Source organism: Bufo gargarizans, chromosome 2 (assembly GCF_014858855.1).
Source record: "Bufo gargarizans isolate SCDJY-AF-19 chromosome 2, ASM1485885v1, whole genome shotgun sequence".
Classification (NCBI taxonomy): Eukaryota; Metazoa; Chordata; class Amphibia; order Anura; family Bufonidae; genus Bufo; species Bufo gargarizans.
In genome coordinates, this window is record NC_058081.1 from 236,453,381 (window position 1) to 236,479,628 (window position 26,248).

Consider the following 26,248-nt stretch of genomic DNA (forward strand, 5'->3'; position numbering starts at 1 on the left):
GTTTTTGGTGATCCATGACACATCCAGCTGTGTGAAAGTAGCCTAAGTCATATATATGGCACCACTAGTCCCAGCATGCACATTCTGAAAAAAAGTGTCCAATGATGTATGCTGTAGTACAACAAATCCCAGGATGATAATGTCGAACAGTCTTTCTGCTGGGTTTACTGAATGAAAACCATTCCAAGGGTTCTCCAACTGATGACTTAGGGCTCATGCACACGACTGTATGTATCTTGAGGTCCGCATAAAATACGGATGACGTCCGTGTGCATTCCGTATTATGCGGAACAGAACAGCTGGCCCCTAATAGAACAGTCCGATCCGTGTCCGTAATGTGGACAATAATAGGACATGTTCTATTGTGTTGCAAAACGGAGATAAGGAAACTGAATGCACGCGGAGTAACTTCAGTTTTTTTTTGCAGACCCATTGAAATGAATAATTATGCATATGGACCGCAAAAAAAACGGACACGGAAAGAAAATATGCTTGTGTGCATGAGCCCTTATCCTCAGTATCTGATCAGTGGGGGTCCGACACCCGGGAGCCCTGCTAATCAGCTGTTTGTGAAGGCACCGGCGCTCCTCTGCTTGGTATCGCTTTCAGCCCCATTCACTTCTATTTATTTATTGTATGCACTTATATGGCGCTACTATATTCCACAGCACTTTTCAGACACTAGCATCCAACTGTCCCCAATGGGGCTCACAATCTAAGGTCCCTATCAGTGTGTCTTTGGAGTGACTTCTATGGGGCTGAACTGCTCCTAGGCCACATGACCGATGAACGTGTCGTCACTGGCCTAGGGAAAACTGTGAGAATGCTGCGGTGCCTTCTCGATCAGCTAAACGGCAGGGGTCCCGGGTGTCAAACCCCCACCGATCAGAGGATAGGTCATTAGTAGGGATAAGCAAATCCGAACTTCAGGTCAAGGTTCGGGTTCGGGACCTGAACTTGACCCCCCACGGAAGTCAATGGGGACCCGAGCCTCACTTTATTATTTTCCATGGTTATAGAGGAAAACAATAGCATTCTTAAGACAGAATGCAAAAGAATATGGCCATTTAGGGGTTAAAAAAAAACAACAACTCCCTTCATCACCACGTGGTGAGCGCGGTGACGTCATTGCGGGCCGCGGCACCACGGTCAAGTGGATGAGGTGAGTTGTGTCTTTACCCCTAAGTGGCCATATCCTTTCGCATTCTGTCTTAAGAATGCTATTATTTTCCACTCTAATTATGTTATAACGGAAAATAATCAAATCACCCGAACTTCAGCGAAAAAGTCCAGTTCGTGTTTGCTCATCCCTAGTTATTAGTTGTAAAGTCTTGGGAAAACCCCTTTAAATATCGCAGTACCACAAGTCCCAGCCTGCACATCTGAACAGTCTACTGGCAGGTAAGTCTCTTCTATTAAACAGACGATAGGTAAATAGTGTGGCACTACAAGTCCCAGCATGTACATCTGAACAGTCTACTGGCAGGTAAGTCTCTTCTATTAAACAGACGATAAGTAAATAGTGTGGCACTACAGGTCCCAGCATGCACATCTGAACAGTCTACTGCAGGTAAGTCTCTTCTATTAAACAGACGATAAGTAAATAGTGTGGCACTACAAGTCCCAGCATGAAGCTTCTAAAGCAGCTCCTGAAGGCTGGGATTGGGCTGTCACTGCAGAGAATACTATGGGGGAGGCCGAATACTAGCCCGCCTCACGGGGGCGCCTCTGAGGCCGCTCGCCTCCCGTCACGTAGATGCGCCCGGAGATAAGAAGTGCCCGCTAACGCCAGACATGGTGGTAATGGGAAACAATAGCAGTAATTACGGTAATGAAGGGGCGGCCAGGCTGGGAGGCTCGCGCCTGCAGGGACTGACAGAAGTTGCACCTTGTGGTCCCTGGACAGGGCGTGGCTGCTGTCAGCCGTGATTGAGCCCCAGACTGTGCACTTAACTTTCCAGCAGCGTGTGATCAGTGCAGGAGCCTCCCCTCACTCCTCCCTGCAACTTACCCTCCTCATCCTCCCTCCTCTCCTCTGCCATCGGGGGATAAAGCAGACGAGGAAGCGGAGAGAGGGAGACTGGGAGCCGAGACCTCTTCCTAAAGTAGTCCTGATGGCAGCCGCTCAGATCTGACCGCCGGGAGTTTATTCTTCTCTTCTTCCCTTCCACCCCATCCCTGCCTGGGATTCTGGATAGCAGATCTGCCTGTTAGATTGTGAAGATGGCTGCTTCCTGGTTTCTAGTCCTTGTCCTGACACTTTTCCAATCCTTGCTGATCTGTCCTTCCTCTGAAGAATACTTTCCATCTGCTGCCACGTAAGTAACCCTGCTTTCATGTCTGAGAAGGTGCTAGGTGACCAAGGTGGTCCATGCTTCTTCATCCTGGGGCTGAGAAGGTGCTAGGTGACCTGTCCAGAAGGTGGTCCATGCTTCTTCATCCTGGGGCTGAGAAGGTGCTAGGTGACCTGTCCAGAAGGTGCTCAATGCTTCCTGATTCTGGGGGCTGAGAAGGTGCTAGGTGACCTGTCCAGAAGGTGCTCCATGCTTCTTCATCCTGGGGCTGAGAATGTGCTAGGTGACCTATACAGAAGGTGCTCCATGCTTCTTCATCCTGGCGCTGAGAATGTGCTAGGTGACCTGTCCAGAAGGTGCTCCATGCTTCTTCATCCTGGGGCTGAGAATGTGCTAGGTGACCTGTCCAGAAGGTGCTCCATGCTTCTTCATCCTGGGGCACTTCTGTCTTTTCTGCTAGTCATTAGATCAGCTTGTGATAGGGCTTTACTTTTTCATAATCCCTGGGAATCTGCAAGGGAGCAAAAGCCAGGTCCCATCTCTAAATATAACTGGCAATTCAGCTGAGCTGGGAATAAAGTTTCATGGTATCTCCTCCTCAGAGAAGGTCATGGATCTGGAATAAGCTTGATTAAAGTTCTCCGCTTTCTCCATGTGTTACCTTCCTCATTGAATATACTACCAAACCCAGGGAGCCATCAAGCACGCTTGTTGTGACAGTTCCTGGGGAAAAAAAAAGACCCATGAATCTCTGCTGCCTTTAGTCATCCATCAAGCATGTGTCTAGAAGACATGTGAGCAAGGCTGAGATGTCATCTGTGCCCCCAGCTCCACTCCAGGACTGCAGGGAGGGATGACGGATGCTTAGGTTACTTTCATGATGCACAACACTTTAGAAATGGAGGGATCTTAAATAGATATTTGATCTGCCCCCCCCCCCCAAAAAAATCTAGGAATTAAAATACCCATTTCCAGTATTCAGGAAGATGATTCCAGTCGGCTAATTACAGGGGCTGCTCCCAGCATGACGGAGACAGAGAATAGGACCTGTTCAGGAAAAGCACTCAACCAAACAAAGCCCAAGTCTTGATGTGATCTTCTCCTGCTACTATTGTGTCTTGGCTCTTAGGCGAGGGCAGTGCAGAATGGAAGGGAGTTTTCCCCGCTTGCCAGTAGTACATTTGTCCAATTAGCGCTGCTGTGTGCTGTTATAAATGGATCCTGTTCCCAGGATTTATTCCATTATGTATCCGACCAAGAATAATTGGCAGCACATAGCACATACAGTAGTTGACTGGGAAGCAGAGAACGTTGCAATGTTAAAAAATCCAGGACGGCGCGCCATTCATTACGGCTGATTTTGTATTAGGCGAAAATAATAAAATAGACATTTTCTTACATGAGCTTCACGTTAGCGCATTTCCTGGCAATTGGAGAGAAACCGCAATTGAAATGAGCACCAAGGCTCATTGGGCCATCTCTATACATTTCGCATGAAGTCACTTTTCCAAAGTGAGAGGATTCATTTTTAGGATGCTTTACGCTCTACGCGTATACGTTGGTAATTTGTAGTCTATAAAGTCTCAGGAGCGTCCTTAGATGTCTGAGTGCTATTCACCAACTCGGATGTCAGGAGCACATTAAATTTTCATTCACTGTTGTGAAAAGTGTTTACTATATTCCAGAGGGAGTTTATGTCACTGCATCCAGCCAGAAGAAGGGCTGCTTCATGGCATAGCCCGTGCTATGATACTCATCGGGATTCTAATAAAGAACTCGCTGTTTCCTGGAGATTTAAAAAAATATATATCTACAGGTCCTTTTTTAATACGTGAATCTGGGGGAAAAACATTTATGTCTATCTTACCAAAAAATAAAAATACATTATATTTATATATATATATATATATATATATATATATATATATAGAGGAAAAAATGCTTGAGAAAGGCTCTATTGTTGAGCTGAAATGTCGCTGTACCACATGGGTGAATAAAAGGTTTTATTTTTTGTATTTCTTGGAGTGCTGCCCGTTATTTCTATTAGAATATATATATATGTATTATTTGTGTATAGTGTGTGTATATATATATATATATATATATATATATATATTTATATTATTATATATATACAAATAATACTTAGAATATATTATGTGCATCTCTCTCTCTCTCTCTCTCTCTCTCTCTCTCTCTCTCTCTCTCTATATCTATATATATATAATATATATAGAATCAGTTTGGTATTCCCAACTATTCCTGTATAAAATTGTAAAAAAAAGTATGGTTATAAATATTTTTTTTTACACGAGTCACGTCTGTCTGTATATCCATCATGTGTGGATTTTTTATATGTTTACAGTTATATTTATATATATTTTTCCTAATTAATTTAATATACAGCTAAATACTCCCATCATTTATATATATTTATTTCGGTTCATGACGAGCTTGGTAAATTGTCCTAATTCCCTTGCACGTCTCCAACAAGAAAGTGACTACTAATATTCAGAAACGCGGTCACTTGTTTCACAGTAGAACAGTTTGCAGATTCTGGGAACAGGTGGCGCTTGCACATATTCTTTTCGGTTTAAGCTGGTGTGTCATCTGCTGTTATGTGTCAAATCTCTAATGATCTTGGACCCTGTGTATATATGTAACTGTTGTGAGAAACGGATTTCTTAAAGGGGGTTTGTAACTGTAGGATGCGATTTATATTGGAGATGAATGTGGCTGTGAAATGTACTACACTGATAAATACAGGATAACATTGTGCATATGGGCGTCCCCTGCAGACCTAAAAATGAATACAGAGCTGGTACCACCAGTGATGTCCACAGGTTTCTCAATAATAGTGAATGGATGCATGCCGACCTCTGCCCGTCACAGGGGCTCAATACCGGAAAAGAACTGATCAGTTTTATCCTAATGCATTCTGAATGGAGAGCAATCCGTTCAGGATGCATCAGTTCAGTCCCTCTTACGTTTTTTGGCCAGAGAAAATACCGCAGCATGCTGCATACTGAACACTTGCCAGAATGCTGGTATTAGTGATGGATCCGGCATCAAGTGTTCCGGCAAAACTGCGCATGCACAGACCTTTAAAAATGCAGAAATAAATAAATACCAGATCCGTTTTTCCGGATGACACCGGAGAGACAGATCTGGTATTTCAATGCATTTGTCAGACGGATCTGGATGCGCCAGGATTGCCGGATTTGGCAGGCAGTTCCAGCGACTGAACTGCCTGCCGGAATCCTCTGCCGCAAGTGTGAAAGTACCCTTATTGTAACCTTAATTTAGAACCTTCCATTTCAGCCTTTAGTTCGGAATATGCCGCCCTGCGACATATCGGATGCTGTTCGCACTCGATGTATAAGATTGTTTTTAAATGACCCATGTATCACAAAAGATCATTATACGGTTTAGATCCTCATAGAAGATTTTACTAAAGTGCAAACCTCGTGTATTTCATCTTTACAGACAACATGAATGTGTTTCCAGCACATTAGCATTCAAGGAAATGTTCATTCACCTGACGGATGCTTGAGAGAAAACATTGCTTTATGTATTGAAAGCAAACAAATCCCCAAAGTGGCTGGATTGTCACCTGGGTGGCACCTGCCAGCATTGTGGTACCCATGTACCCTGCCATCTGAAGACTAGACCAATAAATGGACACCGTACCTGTGCCATCACCTTTCTATTGTATGCTCTGTGTTGTAGGACACATTGTTATTGCTATTGTATACACAGCCCTGATTTATTTGGGGGGGTATTTTCAGTATTTCATGTTTCATTATTTTATCAAAATGTTATATAAAGTAACGTCTATTTAGGAAGTAAAGGCGCGTTTCCTAGCCGCGGTATTCAAGGTGATTCTTTATGTCTCATTATATTATAGTGGTTTTTATGTATTGTCTTATACACTGATATACAGAATTTTTGGTTGCCTCATCACAAGTATTGAAAATACAGGAGAAACTCGGAAAATGAGAATATCGTGCAAAAGTCCATTCATTTCAGTAATGCAAATTAAAAGGAATTGCATTAATGCAGCTTAAAATTAGAATTTTGTGAAAAGGTTCAATATTCTAGGCTCAAAGTGTCACACTCTAGTCAGCTAATTAGTCCATACCCCCTGAGACAAGGGGACCCGAGATTGTGACTTTGGGGTTTCATAAGCTGTAAGCCATAATCATAGAAATTCTAACAAATAAAGGCTTGAAATATCTCACTTTGCCTGTAATGAGTCTCTCTCATATATTAGTTTCACCTTTTAAGTTGCATTACTGAAATATATGAACTTTGCATGATATAATTTTTTTTTTTAGTTTCACCTGTATGTATAGAGATAGATAGATACATGGATGGATGGATAGATAGATATGAAGTAGGTAGGTAGATAGATAGATACATGGGGAGAGATAGATAGATATGAAATAGATAGATAGATAGATAGAAGAAAAAGCATCATCATCAAATGTTAGATTTGTTTCCAATATCCACCCAATTAAAAAAAATAATAATAATTGGCAGCGCTCCCAAGAATATACATGAAAAAATATATATCTTGTATTCACCCATACAATAGCTATTAGTGAGTAAAAGTCTTTTTATATATATATATTCTTGGCAGTGCTGCCAATGTGGTGTTTTTTTTGTTGTTGTTGTTTAGTTTTTTAGATAGATGATTGATATATAAGAGATAGATAGATGATTGATATATAATAGATAGATGATAGATATATAATAGATAGATGATAGATATATAATAGATAGATATATAATAGATAGATGATAGATATATAATAGATAGATATATAATAGATAGATGATAGGTAGATATGAGATAGATATATAATAGCTAGACAGACAGACATAGATAGATAAATAGATATGTAATAGACAAACAGATAATTAGATCGATCAATATTGGACAGATAGATAGATACAGTAGAGGATAAATAGATAGACGTGTTGCATGTAAATGTGAGTACTATCGGTAGCGACATCCAGCCCACCCCGCTATACCACAGCTGTGCACGCGCAGGATGTCAGGCTGGCCAATAGCTTTGTGTACTTGTTGCCTATGAGGAGAGGTATGTGGCTCTTCGGAGTAGGGTGCTGCCTATATTTTCAATGAATTGAGAACACAAATGGGATTTTCAGACAATAGCATGTTCAGCCCACAGCCAGTCTTAGCAATGTAAATCAAATTAAATGGATGTGCACATATATCCAATGGAAAAAACTGGTCCCTTCACAAAGGCAGCTCAGTGCTCCCCTGAATAATCTGATTAGCCGATCCGCCTAATTTGCATGTAGATCCCCGAGGGCAGACAGGGAGCATGTGTTACATGAGACAGTTATACATCACCACACACTACGAAATCAATCACCGGGCTCATCTTGAGCTGCACGGCTCTGGCACATACCCCGTTCGGATGCCTGTGTGTGTGAATTTACTGGAGCAGGTCCGATGGCCCTCCTTTGTGCTATGTGACACTTTGGTAAAATATGAATTTTAATTACATGTGCTTGGTTACCTTGGCGCCATCCTTCATTTATCCCGGCATTGCTGTCTGGAGACTGGCTTTCCCCTGCAGTCAATTCACTACTAGATGTGATTTATTTGTACAAATTAAGACCCGGTTAGATGCGATACTTCTGTATGGACCTAGGACCAATTATTATTTAGTTTATTTCACACTTGCTAATCAGGCAACGTCTGCTGGAACATTTTAATTAGAGCGGCTTAGTTCATGACCATGACCAGATCTTTTTCTTTAATTCCTGTGTATTACAAGTTGATTAAACGCGTTCACCGCAGCAACATTGTCTAGTCAGTCCTTTATGTGGCGCACGCTACTAAATATCTTCTTTTGTGTAGCATGAGTTATGTGTAGATCAGTGCTTTATGTGTTTCCAGCTTATCTACGTCTTCCTTAGGCTAGATGCCGTCACCAAATAATGGAGCCTACATTAGGAAATATCAATGTAAGACGTGATGATAAACGATTGAACCGGAGATATATAGTGTAATTATCGTTATAAAAATATACTCTCAATGTATTTATTGCAGAGTGTGTATTAATACGTCTGATTTCTATACGTTGCTTGATTTTGCTATGTAGATTGTATGATTATTATTGTTATATGTCTAGACAATAGATTTGAGTAACTAAAACCAGTTTAAATTGTTTTAAGGTATCGCCTTTGGCCTATATGTCTTAAAATTATCCTAGCATGTGCATCTGTTGTGTCCACAGACGGTGCTTGAGTGTCCTTTTTAGCATATGTTTGGGCTGTGTATTGAGATTGAGCCACTAGAGATGAGCGAAGGTCTCAAAAATTTAAATCGGCTGCTTTTTGAATTTCACTGAGAAATTAGCTTTGTGACGAATTATTTTGTCACAAAGCACATTTCTTTGTGAGTAGTGGTCGGCAATGATGAGGAATGTCGATGGTGCCTGCCCCCGTCATTGCACCCCTCAGATGCCTCGTTCATCGCTGTTCGCGTCATCTGAGAGGACCACTGAGGGCTGTCAGGGGTTAATCTGTAAAAAAATAAAATAAAAAATAATATACTCACCTCATCCATTTGATCACAAAGAGTCCACGGCAGCCATCTTGATTGAAGATCCAGCATGAAATCGCACAGTGTGTGGCGACGTCATACATCACAGCGCACAAGATTTTGTGCGGGATCTTAAAGATGGCTGCGGTGGACTCTTTGCTCATAAAATGGATGAGGTGAGTATGACATATTTTTTTTTTTAACCACCATTTTAGGAAAAAATTGATTCGTTACCACGAAGCACGAGGAAATTCGGCTCCACGGCGAATCAAATTTTCCCTGAAATTCTGATCGAAGTCCACTTTGTGAACTTCGCTTCACCCAACACGAATGGTGGCCACTGACTTCCCAGGGAGTCGCTCCACTTACACAACTGTCTCTGTGAGAAAAGCGGATTACGCATATTTGTCATGAATGTCAACCAAACCTGCTGTTTTAAGCAGTATCGGCATCCATCTAATGCTTATGGGGATGTCCAGAGAAAGAATGTCCAGAGATGTCCAGAGAAAGAAGGATCGGGCATGATTTGTTTCAACATGCTCAATCCTTTATTTCCATGAGATATTAGCCTCTGCCAGAACTTCCTGACAGCAACTTATTCCCTTCCCGTTCTTGAGCGCACATGCATGTTCATGTGTTTGGAGGGGGAACTCTGGAGTAATAGCTGTCAGCCAACAGCTACAGAGGTAGCCAAGCTAAAATTGACTTGGATAACAAGTGTCACAATGTTGTCTCGTGACAAAAGCCATTGAAACTAAATCCATTGAAAAGGCCCAAAAACTTTTTCTTGACATTGTTTACTTAATGCGTTAACCATCAAGTTTAGCTCCGCTCCATCTGTATCTAATGGTGATCATACCAACATGCCTGATCCTTCTTTCCCTCTACATGCGTAGTGCTCCCCATGAAGCAAGGTTGGTGGACAACTCTGGAAGTCACAATAATGGCTAAACACTGTTTAGAAGCATCATTAGGGCAAACATAGTGCAGCGTGCTACAGTAGATGTCTAAGGTCAGGAGACCCTCAATACGCACTAGATGGTCAGATAGTCCTGCCAAGACCAGCAGATTCAGTCAACATTATTCTAATGTGTATGGCCACTTAAATGAGGTTTGCCGGGATTACTATGGTTTTTCACAGATATGTTCATGTAGTTACTAACGTCAGGTACATATTCCCCAATATGGCCACAAACCAGAATGGAAGAGGCAATAAAGATGAAAGAATACGTTACAGAATTACAGCCATCTTCATAAATGATAATTTTAAGGGATGTTGATGCAAACGGGAAAACCCCTTTAAAGCGTATGTCTGGGGCATTGCCCAAAACCCCCTGAAAGATACCCAAACATGGCAGGGAGGAACTTTGTATCATATAACTGAATCAATGTGGCCTGTTCTGCTAGCTGCAGACGCCGCGCCATATATCACAGCGTAACCAACGGAGACCTGTTATTCCGGATTACTACTGAATGTAATAAATCATACTACAGTGTACTCCTGACTAGGGAAAGTATCCAGTTGGGATTTTGAGTATTCTATAGGCCTTTTTAGAGTATAATTAAACGTTATGTATTCATTTGAGCGCAATTACATGCATTTAATGGAGTGGGAATTGTGTATATTTTTGCCTGTGTGGCACGTTGGTGAACATCGTCAGTCTTGCCAATACAGGCATTCATCTTTAGCAATCTTTTCCATTAGCAGTCTGATTTCTTTATTTGATTATTATATTTAATTGATACATTACATTTATTTTTGGGTTTGTACACAAATGATGCGAAAAAAGGCTGAATCTGCAGTCCTTTCCTCTGTTCTCTCATGGTACCCAATAGTTCTGTCTTTTGTCTCCATCCTACCTTTTTTAGGTATATTGGTCTTCCAAGCAAAGACCGGTCTACTGTTTGCTTTGCCTTTACATAGAATAGGTATATGGTGTGTCAGATGTCGTAATAAATCCTGTCTCCAGAACTGTCCTGATGAAGTTTATTGTCATGTCTTCATGGCATATTTCCATATGAACAAAACTTTTAGATATCCTAGAAGTGTGAGCAGGTACTACATCTCCGGAACTCCCATAGAAATGAATGAACAGGCTGCTTCCATGTGATAATGGCCGCTCTTTTCATTTAAGGGGAGCTGCAGGCGTGATCGTGGGAAACCCCGTTGGTAGGACAGCCACCGATCTGATAGATATCCCCTATGCTGTGAATACCCCTTTAATGCTTTTCACATGGGCTGACAATCGGGAGAATGATCAGGAAGGAACATTCCTAAAAACACTTGTTCCTGATAACTGCCCTGTGTAAAGGTGCCGCCATTTACCAGATGAATGAGCAAGCGTTTATTCATTGGGTGAAGGCATCACTAGTTCAGACACCATCGTTTCTGTGTGGCAGATTGTGCTGTGTGAACAGCGATCAGCTGCCCCGAAACAATGATTCTCTATGGGGACGAGCATCCTCATACAGGGAGGGTGGTTTCTGCATGTAAATGCAGTTCTCACCTTCTCTGATGAGCATGCAATTATTGGGAATGAACAGTTTGTTCCCAATAATCGCCTGCTGTGTCATCCCGTGTAAAGGGGATTTTTATAATTGCATGCGCACTGCGATGCCCATTGCTGGCACGGCATCGCAGTAGCCTATGCGCATGCCCCGACCAAGGAAGTTATCGCGTCGGCGCGGGATCTCGCTGAGGGGGAGAGAAAACAGATGGGCGGACAGAGGAAGAGGCTGGGCGGGGATAAGAGCCGAAGAGGCAGAGCTGCCTGGGCTCCAACGCGGTGGACGCCGCCCTGGGCACTTGCGAGCCCTCATTTACATATGCATCAAAGTTTGTTTTTGGCAGTTTTAAAAGTCCACAAAAGCATATAAAGGTGCCGTTTTAATCATCTGTGTTGCGGCTACAGCGGTATGGCAACTGTTAAAAAGGGGTAAATGTGCTGACAGACTCCCTTTAAATAACATTTTGTTACAGCCTTACATTTGGCATATACTCTGGAAAATGACATACAGATGTGTGTCCTTCCTTACCTGTCATTTGGGTTGATTTTTACACCAGCCATATAGCAATGGAATATGCAATGGTGTTCTACAGTATATGGTTACATATATCTTCCATTGCTAGAAAAAAGTGGACAGCATGGTATACTTTTTCTGTGGCATCTCTTTGTATTACAAAGCATAAGTAACCATGTTCTGAATCTGTTCACATCAGGTTTGGTGCCTACAGTGAAAGTTTACTTCAGGAGGACCTCTTGATCTATACCTCTAATGCTGTGATGGCTAACCTCCGGCACTCCAGCTGTGGTAAAACTACGAGACATACACCTTCTTGACTGTTCTCAGAACTCCATAGAAATGAGGGAAACATGCTGGGAGTCGTAGTTTCTCCACGGCTGGAGTGCCGGAGGTTAGCCATTACTACAAATGAAATACAAAGAGATATGTTGCTGAAAGGCTTCTGCTCCATTGTTGCTGTACATCTTTGCACAGAATGGCGTAGTCTATATTGCTGTTTTTACCATGAGATATACTGACATAAACAGTCCCATTGGGTAACTGAAGCCAACATGGTTGCTATGGGGCTCACTGGAGGTACCCATTCTGGGACTGATCTGAAGAGTACCTGCTCTATACTACCGAGGCCCAGAACTCTAACTTGAAGGAGGATGGACCTTCAGGATACTCCTGTACGTTTAACTTTTATTACAGTTTTTTTCCAGATTGTTGCTGCTCGGTCTTGAACATAGAACCTGCTGTGCGGGAAGCAGGAACCTTACCAGTTAATCCACAGGCTGATTTTCTCTGTCTGAAAGCCTCAATAGTATTCCCATTCCAACGGCTGCATCTCTTTCAAGTGAATGGGATGGAACAGTTGTAATTACGCTGCACCTCTGCTGCAAAGGAGATCATGCGCAGGTCATTTTGGAACAGAAGCAGCGCTACCCCTTCTAACAGCTGGGGGCGGCCAGGTTGCCAGCAGTTGTACCCCCGTGTTTTGACATTAGTCCTCAGGATAGGTCATCAATATTAATCCACTGCACAACCCCTTTAATGCATTTGTTAGGGTGCTGCTAAACTATTGTATGTCTTTTTCTTGGCCTTTTTTTTTTTACAAACATTTTTTGGGGTAGTGTTTTTTAGTCAAGCAACCTTTTTTTTAGACATCTTTTTTTCCTATAGAGAAATCTATGGAAAACATCTGAAAAAAAAACATCACACCAGAGCATACTGGTTTTAAAAAAAAAAAAGACAAAAGAATAAAAAATTTAAGGAAACTGCCTTAAAAAAATAAAAACTGTATTGCTAGGGCACTTTATTCAGTTTCTTATTGGCCAACATGTAAGATCTGGTTGTGGTGCTTTTCACTAAAAAGAACAAAAAAAAAAATGGCCCAAAAAATCCAGTTTTTCTAAGATCTAGAGTGAAACCACCCTTAAAGAGGACCTTTCACCGATTTTTTACACTGTGAATAAAGAATACAGACATGTAGAGCGGCGCTCGGGGATCTCACTGCACTTACTATTATCCCCGGGCACCGCTCCGCTCTCCCGTTATGCCCTCTGGTATCTCCGGTCACAAAGTTATAGTAGGCGGAGTCTGCCCTTGTTCTTCTGTAGCGCTGGCCAATCGCATTGCAGAGCTCACAGCCTGGGAGAAAATACCCTCCCAGGCTGTGAGCTCTGCGCTGCGATTGGCCAGCGCTAGAGCAGAACAAGGGCAGACTCCGCCTACTATAACTTAGTGACTGAAATCTCCGCCTACTATAACTTAGTGAGCGGAGATACCGGAGGGAATAGCGGGAGAACGAAGCTGCGCCCGGGGATAATAGTAAGTGCAGTGAGATCCCCGGGCGCCGCTCTCCATGTCTGTATACTTAGTTCACAGTGTAATAATCGGTGAAAGGTCCTCTTTAAGCCAGCCATTGATAGAGTGATTTCTTAGCATGACCACTAGCACAGTATCGAAGGGTGATTCTCTCAATCTCTTTTAGAAAAGGGAAGGTGCATTAAAGTCATCTGGTGATTTACATCATGTCGTGTCCTGATAATGAGAAGTCCTTAGCAGCCTTATACATGGCGTGATTCTTAAACTGGGTGTAAAAAAAAAAAAACAGACCCTTTGTTCCCTCCAACTGCATTATAAAAAGAGATAGTTTTGATGCGACAAACCCTTATATTTCCGTACTGCGTGCTATTTTTGTATGTGAGACCTTTTAGTTTACCCAGAAAATAAATCTAAATTGACTGTGAATAGCCTCCATAGCATGTAGTGGAAACCTTCATTCCACACCACATTGTAGACGAGCTTCAGTTGTAAATTAATGGAACAAAGATTTTGCTGAAGGAAGAGAAGCGATTCTTGACCTTTGTAGGGCCAGAGGCCGGGGGAAAGTTTCCGTTGGTGCTTTGAAGGCATTCTGTACTCTCGTAATGTATATTTATGCATGTAATGTACAGTATCTACCCACTCTTTTTATGTTTCATCCCACTCAGATATAATCTGAATTTCCCAGCCAATAATGATGCTAAACTGCTCAAGGAGAAGCAACCTGCATATAATTATTATTTTTGACAGAAAGCTGAGATGGTATCCAGAATAGAAGGAAAAGGAGGCTATGAAATAAGCCATATGATATGACATTTAGGCTAGGACTACATGGTGTCTTTGGCTCTCTGACTGTGCCACATTTGGGGTATACCGTATTTTTTGCCCTATAAGACGCACTTCCCCCCCCCAAAAGGGGGGGGGGGGAAGGCAGTGCGTCTTATGGGGCGAATGCTGCCGTTTACACTGATACACCGCCGACCGCATGCTGCAAAGCGCGGTCGGAGGTGTATCAGCGAGGAGGGAGGATGGGCTGGGGGCCGGCATCTAGTTTTGTAATGGCAGCGGGGCCCGATGCAGTCACTGTATTCTATTGCACCGGGCCCTGCTCACTGTACTAATTGTATCTAACTGCAGGCAATGTTTAACTATAGAATAGCTTCAATCCATAAGCTGTACTTACGTCCGTAGCAGGCAGAAAGCACTAGAAGCGTAACTCACTATGTCACGCGCCTGCTCCGCCCACTTTATGAATGAAGCAGGCGGCGCGGGCGCGTGACGTAGTGAGTTATGCTGCCAGTGCCCGCCCTGCTACCGTCGTAAGTAAAGGCTGCTGGATTGAATATTTTCTATAGTTAAACATTGCCTGCAGTTAGATACCATTAGTACAGTGAGAGGGGCCCGGTGCAATAGAATACAATGACTGCACTGGGCCCCTGCTGCCATTACAAAACTTTGCAGATGCCAGCCCACACCCCCTGTATTGGGGGTCATTCACAATACACAGGGACACTGTTATGGGGGGATCTGTGGATGACACATAACATAAGATGCTATTTATCTGTCATCCACAGATCCCCCCCATAGCAGTGTCATGCCATCCACAGACGCCCCCATAACAGTGTCAGCCACAGACGCCCCCATAACAGTGTCAGCCACAGACGCCCCCATAACAGTGTCAGCCACAGACGCCCCCATAACAGTGTCAGCCACAGACGCCCCCATAACAGTGTCAGCCACAGACCCCCATAACAGTGTCAGCCACAGACCCCCATAACAGTGTCAGCCACAGACCCCCATAACAGTGTCAGCCACAGACCCCCATAACAGTGTCAGCCACAGACCCCCATAACAGTGTCAGCCACAGACCCCCATAACAGTGTCAGCCACAGATCCCCCATAACAGTGCGTCATCCACAGATCCCCCATAACAGTGTCAGCCACAGACACCCCCCCTTAACAGTGCCATCCACAGACACCCCCCCTTAACAGTGCCATCCACAGACGCCCCCATAACAGTGTCAGCCACAGACCCCCATAACAGTGTCAGCCACAGACCCCCATAACAGTGTCAGCCACAGACCCCCATAACAGTGTCAGCCACAGATCCCCCATAACAGTGCGCCATCCACAGACGCCCCCATAACAGTGTCAGCCACAGACGCCCCCATAACAGTGTCAGCCACAGACCCCCATAACAGTGTCAGCCACAGACCCCCATAACAGTGTCAGCCACAGATCCCCCATAACAGTGCGTCATCCACAGATCCCCCATAATAGTGTCATTCACAGGCTACCATTAGTTCAAAACCCACCAAACGCACACCTTTTGGTTCAAAATATATTTTTCTTATTTTCTTCCTCAAAAACCTAGGTGCGTCTTATGGGCCGGTGTGTCTTAGGCTACTTTCACACTAGCGTTCGATCGGATCCGTTCTGAACGGATCCGATCATAATAATGCAGACGGAGGCTCCGTTCAGAACGGATCCGTCTGCATTATATTGGCAAAAAAAAAGCTAAGTGTGAAATTAGCCTGAGCGGATCCGTCCAGACTTTTACATTGAAAGTCAATGGGGGACGGATCCGCTTGAAGATTGAGCCATATTGTGGCATCTTCAAACGGATCCGTCCCCATTGACTTACATTGCAAGTCTGGACGGATTCGCACGCCTCTGCACGGCCAGGCGGACACCCGAATGCTGCAAGCAGCGTTCAGGTGTCCGCCTGCTGAGCGGAGCGGAGGCTGAACGCCGCCAGACTGATGCATTCTGAGCGGATCCGCATCCATTCAGACTGCATCAGGGCTGGACGGCTGCGTTCGGGTCCGCTCGTGAGCCCCTTCAAACGGAGCTCACGAGCGGACAGCCGAACGCTAGTGTGAAACTAGCCTAATAGGTCGAAAAATACGGTATGTACACAGTGCATATTGCTTAAGTTTTTTTAACTGTAGATTTTAGGGTAGTAATTGACATGGATATAGAAATATGCTGCATGTCAGTTATGTTGGTGATTTTTGGTGTGGATTTCACCCTTTGCAATGGAAGGGTGGGATCTGCGACAACACCACATTAAATCTGCCTCAAAAACTGGAATTTTAACGCATGCGACTATTGGTGCAGTTTTGGTGTGGAAAAGCACAGAGATCTGCACAGAAATTTGTAGATCTCCTGCATATTGACTCGCACCTGTGTGCAGGTTCTGTATGGATTCAGGAATGTTTTAAAACAAATCTGATCACAAGAACAAACCCATAGGGTATATGCACATGATGCGTATTACACGTGGATTTTCCTGCAGAAAATTTGCAGTGTAAGGCCTCTTGCACACGACCATATGGCTTTTTCGGTATTTTGCGGTCCGCAAAAAACAGATCCACAAAAAATACGGATGACATCCGTGTGCATTCCGCTTTTTGCGGAGCGGAACAGCTGGCCCCTGATAGAACAGTACTATCCTTATTTGTTATGTGGACAATAGTAGGACATGCTCTATTTTTGAACGGAATGGAAATACGGAAACGGAAGGCATACAGAGTACCTTCTGTTTTTTTGCGGACCCATTGAAATTAATGGTTCTGTATACGGAACGCAAAAAGCGAAAAAAAAAGAGGCCTAATACAGTACCAGCTAAGTAGATGAAATTTTCTAAATGTCATGTACACAATGTGGAAATTGACCTGCGGTGTTGATTTTGAAATCTGTAGCAGCATGTCCGTGGTTTGTATGGATTTTCAGTGCAGATTTCAATACAAATGCTGAGATCTGGAGCAAATCCGTGTCAAAAAATCTGCAAGTAACACATGCGGATTTTGGTGCAGATTTTATGTGGAAGCACAGTGAAAACCACACAAAAATCTCCATGGAAAATCTGCATAAACTTAATGTAGATGAAATGTTCAAAATCTCAATGCAAAGGTTGAGATTTGGAGCAAAATCTGCATCACAATTCACAAATAACACATATGGATTTTGGTGCAGAAACAGCAAAAACAATGCACAAAAATCCATGCAGAAAACCCACATAAACAACACTGCCATATACTTGTACTCTTAGATCCCAATTAGGCTCCATTCACACGTCCGCAATTGTGGTCCACATCCGTTCCGCAATTTTGCGGAACGGTGTGGACCCATTCATTCTCTATGGGGACGGAATTTCTGGAGTGCGCCGTGATCTTCTGGTCCGCTGCTCCGGAAAAAAATAGAACATATCCTATTCTTGTCTAAATTGCAGACAAGAATAGGCATTTCTATAGGGGTGCCAGCCGGGTATATAGCGGATCCGCAATACACTACGGACGTGTGAATGGAGCCTTATTATTATTAGATCTGAATGTGGTTGCGTTGAAATTGAACAGATTTGGATTTCTGACAATTGTTGTGTTGCGATCACATTAAGTGGCGGGTTGCAACACGACCAAATTCACTATCCTAAGTTGCGGTTTAGCAGGACGACATTGCGATCTTTATATCACATGACCAAAGTCTCGGCTACAGGCGGCAATAAATCATTTATTGGGCCGATTTTACAGTTCACTAAACTAGATGAGGAAATCTATATATGAATATACAGTATATTTCAATGAAATACAAGGTAGAGCATATGATTTAAAAACGATACAACCTACTGTTGAGCTGGACCCCTGCTGATCAAGGATAAATTCAAAGGGATCCTTCCTTTTATGATAAATCAGGGGTCCTGAATAACATGGTAATACCCCTAGGAATTAAGTGGGAGGTGCAGGAAGAAGGACATGTTCTAACTTAGCTTTTTTTAAAATCCAATTATTTTGGTTACATCTTAATTGAGAAAAATAGAAAAAACGAAGTGTAGCAGCACAAGCGAAAAAATAGTAATAAATTACCTTTCCTTAATGTGGTGGTGCCAGCCGTGTTGGGAGTCAGTCCTGTACTCCCCCTAACATGAATAAACTGGTAAAGAAACCGCAGCACTCTCTAGTCTTCAGTATCCAAAGGTTTATTCACCCAAGCAATGCGACGTTTCGACCTCAAGCCTGAGAAAGACCACACAGGTCGAAACGTTGCATTGCTTGGGTGAATAAACCTTTGGATACTGAAGACTAGAGAGTGCTGCGGTTTCTTTACCAGTTTATTCATTGAGAACGAGGTATGCAAACCTTTCCTGAATCCTTAGTATTCACTCTAAGGACACATCCCCATAGCAGTGTCGTTTATGCAAATTGTCCACTCGGATTTATGAGTGGTTTTCGCATGTGTTATTTGTGAATTGTGTTGTGGATTTTGACTTGGATTTGTGCTTTTGCATTGTAAGGCGAAATCTACACTAAAGATCTGTACAAACAATTGACATGCCGCAAATTTTAAAATTTCCACGCCATGTACGTGAGAATTTAAAAATGTCACATCGGATCCTCCACATACTCCACAGCAGAAGCCAACACTGTTTGTGCTGCCATTTTTGAATTCCACGGACCCACTTGTGGTTTTGTCCCAGAGCAAATGGACACCCAGCGCAGCTTCCAGCGGCATCCCTCTGGACACTACACCCAGAAAGGACATGTCGGCGTCCCTTTGGACACTACACCCAGAAAGGACATGTTGGCGTCCCTCTGGACACTACACCCAGAAAGGACATGTTGGCGTCCCTCTGGACACTACACCCAGAAAGGACATGTCGGCGTCCCTCTGGACACTACACCCAGAAAGGACATGTCGGCCTCCCTCTGGACACTACACCCAGAAAGGACATGTCGGCGTCCCTCTGGACACTACACCCAGAAAGGACATGTCGGCGTCCCTCTGGACACTACACCCAGAAAGGACATGTCGGCGTCCCTCTGGACACTACACCCAGAAAGGACATGTCAGTGTGGTTGCAGCTTTAATCCGTTGGCCGTGCCAAAATTCTGACCCAAAAATGTGCAATACCATTACCTCATACTGTATTGTGCTGTGGACTTTCTGCACAGAAATCCGTGCAGGCAAAATCTGCACATAATACACGCCATGTGCATAGACCTTAGGGGGTTGTTCAACGGTCAGATTTGTTTTAGAAATTTCAGAATCCGTACATCTAAATGGCTTTTGCTGAAATTCATGTGCATGCTTCAGAAACGGCTCTATTGTGAGCATTGAATTGTGGTCTGAAACAAATCCGCCACGTGCTCCCGACATGTGCATTGTACCTCCCATCCCTATGGGGATGTTTTCACTTAGTATTTGGAGTCTTTGACCCAGAAGTAATCATGTCTATTACTTGCCTTAGCCATTGTCCGTAGACTTTTGTGGACAGGACTATAAGAAAGACTTGGTGCTTGACATGTCAGCAGTCTTGTCGACATATCGACCAAAAAATACTGGGAATTGTGTTTTCACATTTGAGTAGCATTAATTACCCAATGTGAGTATTGTCAATACCAGTTAGTGATAGGGACTAATGGCCACAACACAACCACTGGTTTTGGTATCGCTTTGCACCTGGAATGTTATAAAATTGATTCTACATAATAATGTAATTTCCACTTTTGAACCAATATAGGTTCAACATTCACTTTACATCCAAATTCATAATTTAGCTGTATAAATCTATTAGCTTTACGCCTGGATAATGGACTTCTCCCTCTCGGGGAAATACCTTTTGTCTATTATTATGCATTTACTGGCAATTTATTGTTTACAGCATTTTTCAGCCACTCTATTAGTATAATAAAACTGAAGGTGATTATAGGCGATGGGAACCGTCCCCTTCCCCCCAATGTGCGATGCCTTTTTCAGATTTTTATAAAAAATGTGTTCCTTTTGTAAACGAAGTGTTAAATTCAAGATTTAGCTGAGCCCATGTGCAGCACAACAAAGCTGTCTAAGAGATGTGACTCATTCCGCCAAAGCTGATATTAGAGTTGGTGCGAATAACTAAAAATAGCCTGTTGACGGTATTTCTTATTATATGCGAGTAGTGGGGAATGAACAGCCATTCAGATGATAGACGCCTTACCCTCCAATATCAATATTAAGAAGTCAGAGGTCACACGACAAACTCTAATAATGGAAGAATCTTCAATTGAAGTTCTGTCCATTTATCATAATGAATATATTCATCTTATTGTTCTGTATAAAACCCGGTGCTGTAGAAAGCGCGGCCATCCGAGCTGATTAACTCCGGTATTTTCCCCTCACAGCTCCCACAGATTTCTGTACAGACTGAAATAACAATGCATAATTTACATGTGTTTCACACAGAGCTTTAAAAGGAAAAGTGAAGTGATGTATCACTCCCTTTCTGAATTTAGAGGCAAGTATACATTGGCAGATTGTATACAGAAGCCAGCCGTCCCCCAGTATATATTACCTGACAGCATCTGGAAAGTGTTGCTTTCATTTAAGGTGCATGATATGTCTAAAACATACAGACGTAGCACCAATCTATCTATTTTTATTTTATTTTGCACTTAAACCACCTTCTATCATTAAGTACACAGTGCGTATCAATGCGGTCTGTAAGGCCCCTGTGGCACCCTAGAGAGAGTTGTGTTTTAACTTAAAAAGCATCAAGATATAGGTCAGATCCCCTGATTATACCAGATATAGATCAGATCCCCTGTTTATACCAGATATAGATCAGATCCCCTGTTTATACCAGATATAGATGAGATTCCCTATTTATATATGTTATGAATCAAACCCCTGTTTATAAAGGATATAGATCAGAACCCCTACTAATACATAATATAGATCAGATCCCCTGTTTATACCAGATATAGATCAGATCACTTGTTTATACATTATATAGATCAGATCCCTTCTTTATACCAAATACAGATCAGATCCCTTGTTTATACAGATATAGATCAGATCACTTGTTTATACATTATATAGATCAGATCCCTTCTTTATACCAAATACAGATCAGATCCCTTGTTTATACCAGATATAGATCCTATCACTTGTTTATACCAGATATAGATCAGATCACTTGTTTATACCAGATATAGATCAGATCCCTTCTTTATACCAAATATAGATCAGATCCCTTGTTTATACCAGATATAGATCATATCACTTGTTTATACATGATATAGATTACATCCCCTGTTTATACCAGATATAGATCAGGTCCCTTGTTTATACCAGATGTAGATCAGATTCCCTGTTTATACCATATATAGATCAGATACCCTGTTTATACCAGATATAGAGCAGATCCCCTGTTTACACATTATATAGATCAGATCCCTTGTTTATTAATGATGTAAATCAGATCCCATATTTATACATGATATAGATCAGATCCCCTGTTTATACATGATGTCGATCAGACCCCCTATGTATGGATGATATAGATCAGAGCCCTCCTTTGTAGAGCCACCTTTTGCGGCAATCACAGCCCCTTTGGATAATTGTCTATGAGCTTGCCACATTTTACTACTGGGGTTTTTGCCCATTCCTCCTTGCTAAACTGCTCCAGCTCCTTCAAGTTGAATGGTTTGCACTTGTGAACAGCAATCTTTAAGTCTGACCACAGATTTTCTATTGGAATAAGATCTGAGCTTTGACTAGGCCAGGCATGTCCAAACCGCGGCCCTCCAGCTGTTGCAAAACTACAACTTCCAGCATGCCCTAATAGCTTTAAGCTATCCAGGCATGCTGGGAGTTGTAGTTTTGCAACAGCTGGAGGGCCGCAGTTTGGACATGCCTGGACTAGGCCATTCCAACACATTTACATGTTTCCCCTTAAACCACTCAAGTGTTGCTTTAGCAGCGTGTTTGGGGTCATTGTCCTGCTGGAAGGTGAACTTCTGTCCTAGCCTCAAATCACGAACAGTGTGGTACAGGTTTTGCTCAAGAATATCCCTGTATTTAGCACCATCCATCTTTTCTTTAACCAGTTTCCCAGTCCCAGCTGCTGAAAAACATCCCCCCAGCATGATGCTGCCACCACCATGTGTCACTGTGGGGATGGTGTTCTTTGGATGATGTGATGTGTTGGGTTGGGTTTGCGCCAGATATAGCGTTATCTTTGATGGATGAAATTTTTCTTGTTTGGAGAGTTCCTTGGTCTTCATGGCAGTGTTTGCTTAGGTGTTGCAGCCTCTGGGGCCTTTAAAAAAAGGTGTGTATATGTAATGACATATCATGTGACACTTAAATTGCACACAGGTAAACATAATTTCACTAATTATGTGACTTCTGAAGGTAATTGGTTGCACCAGAGCTTTTTATGGGCTTTCTCACAAAGGGGGTGAATACATACGCACATGCCAATTTTCTGTTTCCTATTTCTAAACAATAGTTTTATTTATATATTTTTCTCATTTCCCTTCAACAACTTAGACTATTGTGTTCTGATCTATCACATACAATTCAGATTAACAAAACATTGAATTTAAAGCTGTAATGTAACACAATACAAAAAAAGTCAAGGGGGTTAATACTTTTGCAAAGCACTGTAGATCAGATGCCCTGTTTATACATGATATAGATCGGATCCCCTGTCTATACATTTTATTGATCAGATCCCTTTTTATTACACAATATAGTTTAGAACCCTTGTATATACACAACGTAGATCAGACTTCCTGTTCATACATGATATAGATCCGATCCCCCCTTTTTATACACTATATAGATCATCCTTTTGTTTATACAAAATGTGACTTCATACAAAGTGTAATGTTAAAGACAGTTTTTTGTACAGAGAACATGAAAATGAAGAAGCACACCCAAAAATGTATCACCCTATTTCTCCTGTCTTCAGAAATCTCCCCATTGTGGCCCTAGTCTAGACACATGGCAGGGCCCAAACATAAAGGAGCACCTAGTTACTTTCAGAACACAAATTGCAAATGCTTCAGGCCCCATTGCATACTTGTAAAAGCGTTGAGATGCCGAAACAATAGAATCAATAGAAATGACCCCATTTTATAAACTCAGTGCCTTAAAGCATGCATCCAGTGCTGTAGTGAGCATGCCGGGTGCAACATTTATATAGGACAAAATAATGAGTGCGTGTGGTTTTCTTCAAATTTTTATAAAATTTTTACACAGAACAGGAATTTTTTTTTTTTTTTTTTAATGGGTAACAGACGAGAAGCAAAGCTGTGTACTTTTAAGTAAGGTATATTTTTAAAAAAAGGCATTTGCCTGTGCATATGACTGTGTCTCGCTAAGGTTAGATTCACACTAGCGCTATGTATCTGGCAGGTTGTTCTGGAAGGGAACAGTCTGCCGGATCTCTCTGCTTTCTTGCATTGCCGGAAGCTTGAGCGTCGCTGTCTGGTCCCATTAACTATAATGGTGACGGCGGAGATTCGGACGCAACCCAGAAAATATGCCAAGAATCGGCCAGAGGAAAACGGCTGCGTGGAACAGCCTGCCGGATACGTAGCGCTAGTGTGGAACTTTCCTAACAAAGCAGTTGTCCTGCATTTCTGTCATTCTGATGCTGTTGTGAACAGCGGTCTAGTCTGACATATAATAAATTATTGCAGGAGAAAAACTGTACTGCAGTGAAAGCAACCTGTCCAAGAAAATAGAGGAAAATGTGGCCAACTACGTTGCAAATTCGAGTTTGTTCACATAATGAAAAACCACCTGTGGGGCGATAATGACAAGCTATTTTTCAAAGTGACTGGTCGTGCAACGTCTCTTTAGCCTCATCAATCCCTATATGTGAGACGAAGGTGCCAAGCTACAGGGTGCACCATAACAGATCCCTGCCCGGCAAGGTTGAAACCGCTACGCACACAAACTGCCAATCACCCACACAATATATTAAAGGACAGTGTCCAGGACCATCTGTAGGAACAGTAATTGATCACTAATTCCCAAAATGATGTCAGTGGTCTAGATGTATTGTTAGTTATAAGAGGTTCACCAAAAACAAAATGCTTAATTCTTGCTCTTTCTATACCTTGGAGTCCAGTTGGTGGTCCTACTTAATAATTAACAGCTACCTTTTGTATGCACCACTCATGGGGAAGGTGTCATTCATTTCACTGAACTGCCCTCTGGGCCCTAAGCTTAGAAGAGGCAGAGAGGTTTGAAAGCCTAAATGCAAAGTTTTACTGAATCTATGTATGACTCTGCTCAGATCCTCCTGCTCTATAACGCGCTTTATTGCACTTACTGTCAGGTTCGCTTTAAATATGATGCATAGTAAGATTGCTACACTTTGAGTGATACAATTACTTTGCCAGGTTTTCTATATTTTCCGAATTGCATATTTGTCACATAGTGCAGTCAATTGTCACATACATTTATAAAGCAATCCCTCCCCCCCTGTGTTTAATATGACCATGCTATTGCACAGGTCACATCTGCGGGTAAATATATGACACACTTCTAGGTGGCCTCTAGAGGGTTACTCTTATTTGCTATGCGGAGATTAAATTAAATCCCAACAGACTAAGATATCATTGTCATCCTTCAGCGTGTAACAGAACACAGTTTAATGTGTGATAAAATATGTGGGGGGAGGAAAGAAATCAAAGCAGAAGCCATGGCACTTTGTTTTATCTCATCCAATATATGTAGATGTGTGGGTAATACTTTGCAGCATGTCTTTTCCTATAGAAGGAAATTGATGAAAATGCTTTGCAGTTAATTTTAATTGAAACTGGACCTGTTCTACTTTACATTTTTATGCAGATTAGTAGCATAGCTTTTAATCATGAATGGACACCATATTAGGTATTTTGTATGTGAAAATAATATTCCTTCCATCAGGATCAATTATGTAGATGCTTAGATTTCAAGGTTAATTATGAAAAGGAAAACTCACATTATGAAACATGGGTATTATAGAATTGAATAAATGATTGGTTATATGCCAGACGATTCAGGAAATGAAGGCTGCGGGTTTGTGTGACCTGCTGACAACCAGAACGTGAGTGTTTGTTGTGTTGGCTCTTGGCTAAACATTTATTTGTGATTCAGGTGAACTCCAATTCAAATCTCATTAAAACCGAGTGTGATCAGTGCTCTCAAAGCACATGAGTAGTGAATTGATAACTATTGCTCTGCACAACTTCATAATACAAGTATATGGGCCCTTAGTGTAACTCCATATGTTTCCTCCAGATTCATAGAGGCCTACAGAGATTTAGCGCTGTTTCACACGAGCGGATGTCGTGCGTGGAATCCACTGTGTGAAAGAGAGCCAAGCCCAGTTCCGGACAGTAGAGACACGGAGCATTAACATGATTGATAATGCTCTTTGCCTCTTTGTGACCTTTTTACTACAAAATCACAGTGACAACTTTATCTCACTGTGATTTTTTAGTAAAAAGATCACAGAGAGGCACGGAGCATATGGTAATGCTCTGTGCTTCTGCTGTCCGGAACGGGGCTTGGCTCTCTATCACGCAGTGGATTACCCGCACGGCATCCACTCATGTGAAAGAGCTCTTAGTGTTGGAATATTTATGAATCTCTTGGAAATTGTGGCATTCTTCATTAGACAATAGGAGAGCATTTATTAAAGGGGTTGTCTCACTTCAGCAAATAGCATTTATTATGTAGAGGGAGTTAAAGAGGACCTTTCACCACGTCTGACATG

At 42.3% G+C, this 26,248-nt stretch overlaps 1 protein-coding gene across 11 annotated transcripts in view; it reads left to right on the forward strand.

Annotated features, from left to right (window-relative positions):
* The first annotated feature begins 1,250 nt into the window (after positions 1-1,250).
* CACNA2D1 (calcium voltage-gated channel auxiliary subunit alpha2delta 1) overlaps positions 1,251-26,248 on the forward strand; it is an 840,216-nt gene continuing 815,218 nt past the window's right edge. For 5 of the 11 annotated variants that reach the window (XM_044280114.1, XM_044280117.1, XM_044280118.1 and 2 more), the window contains exon 1: positions 1,252-2,318. In XM_044280114.1, the coding sequence (XP_044136049.1) occupies positions 2,224-2,318 (95 nt within the window). In that variant the 5' untranslated portion in view covers positions 1,252-2,223. Of the gene's footprint in view, positions 2,319-26,248 lie in introns of all 11 variants that reach the window. The other 6 variants (XM_044280116.1, XM_044280121.1, XM_044280123.1 and 3 more) reach the window with 2 other exon arrangements.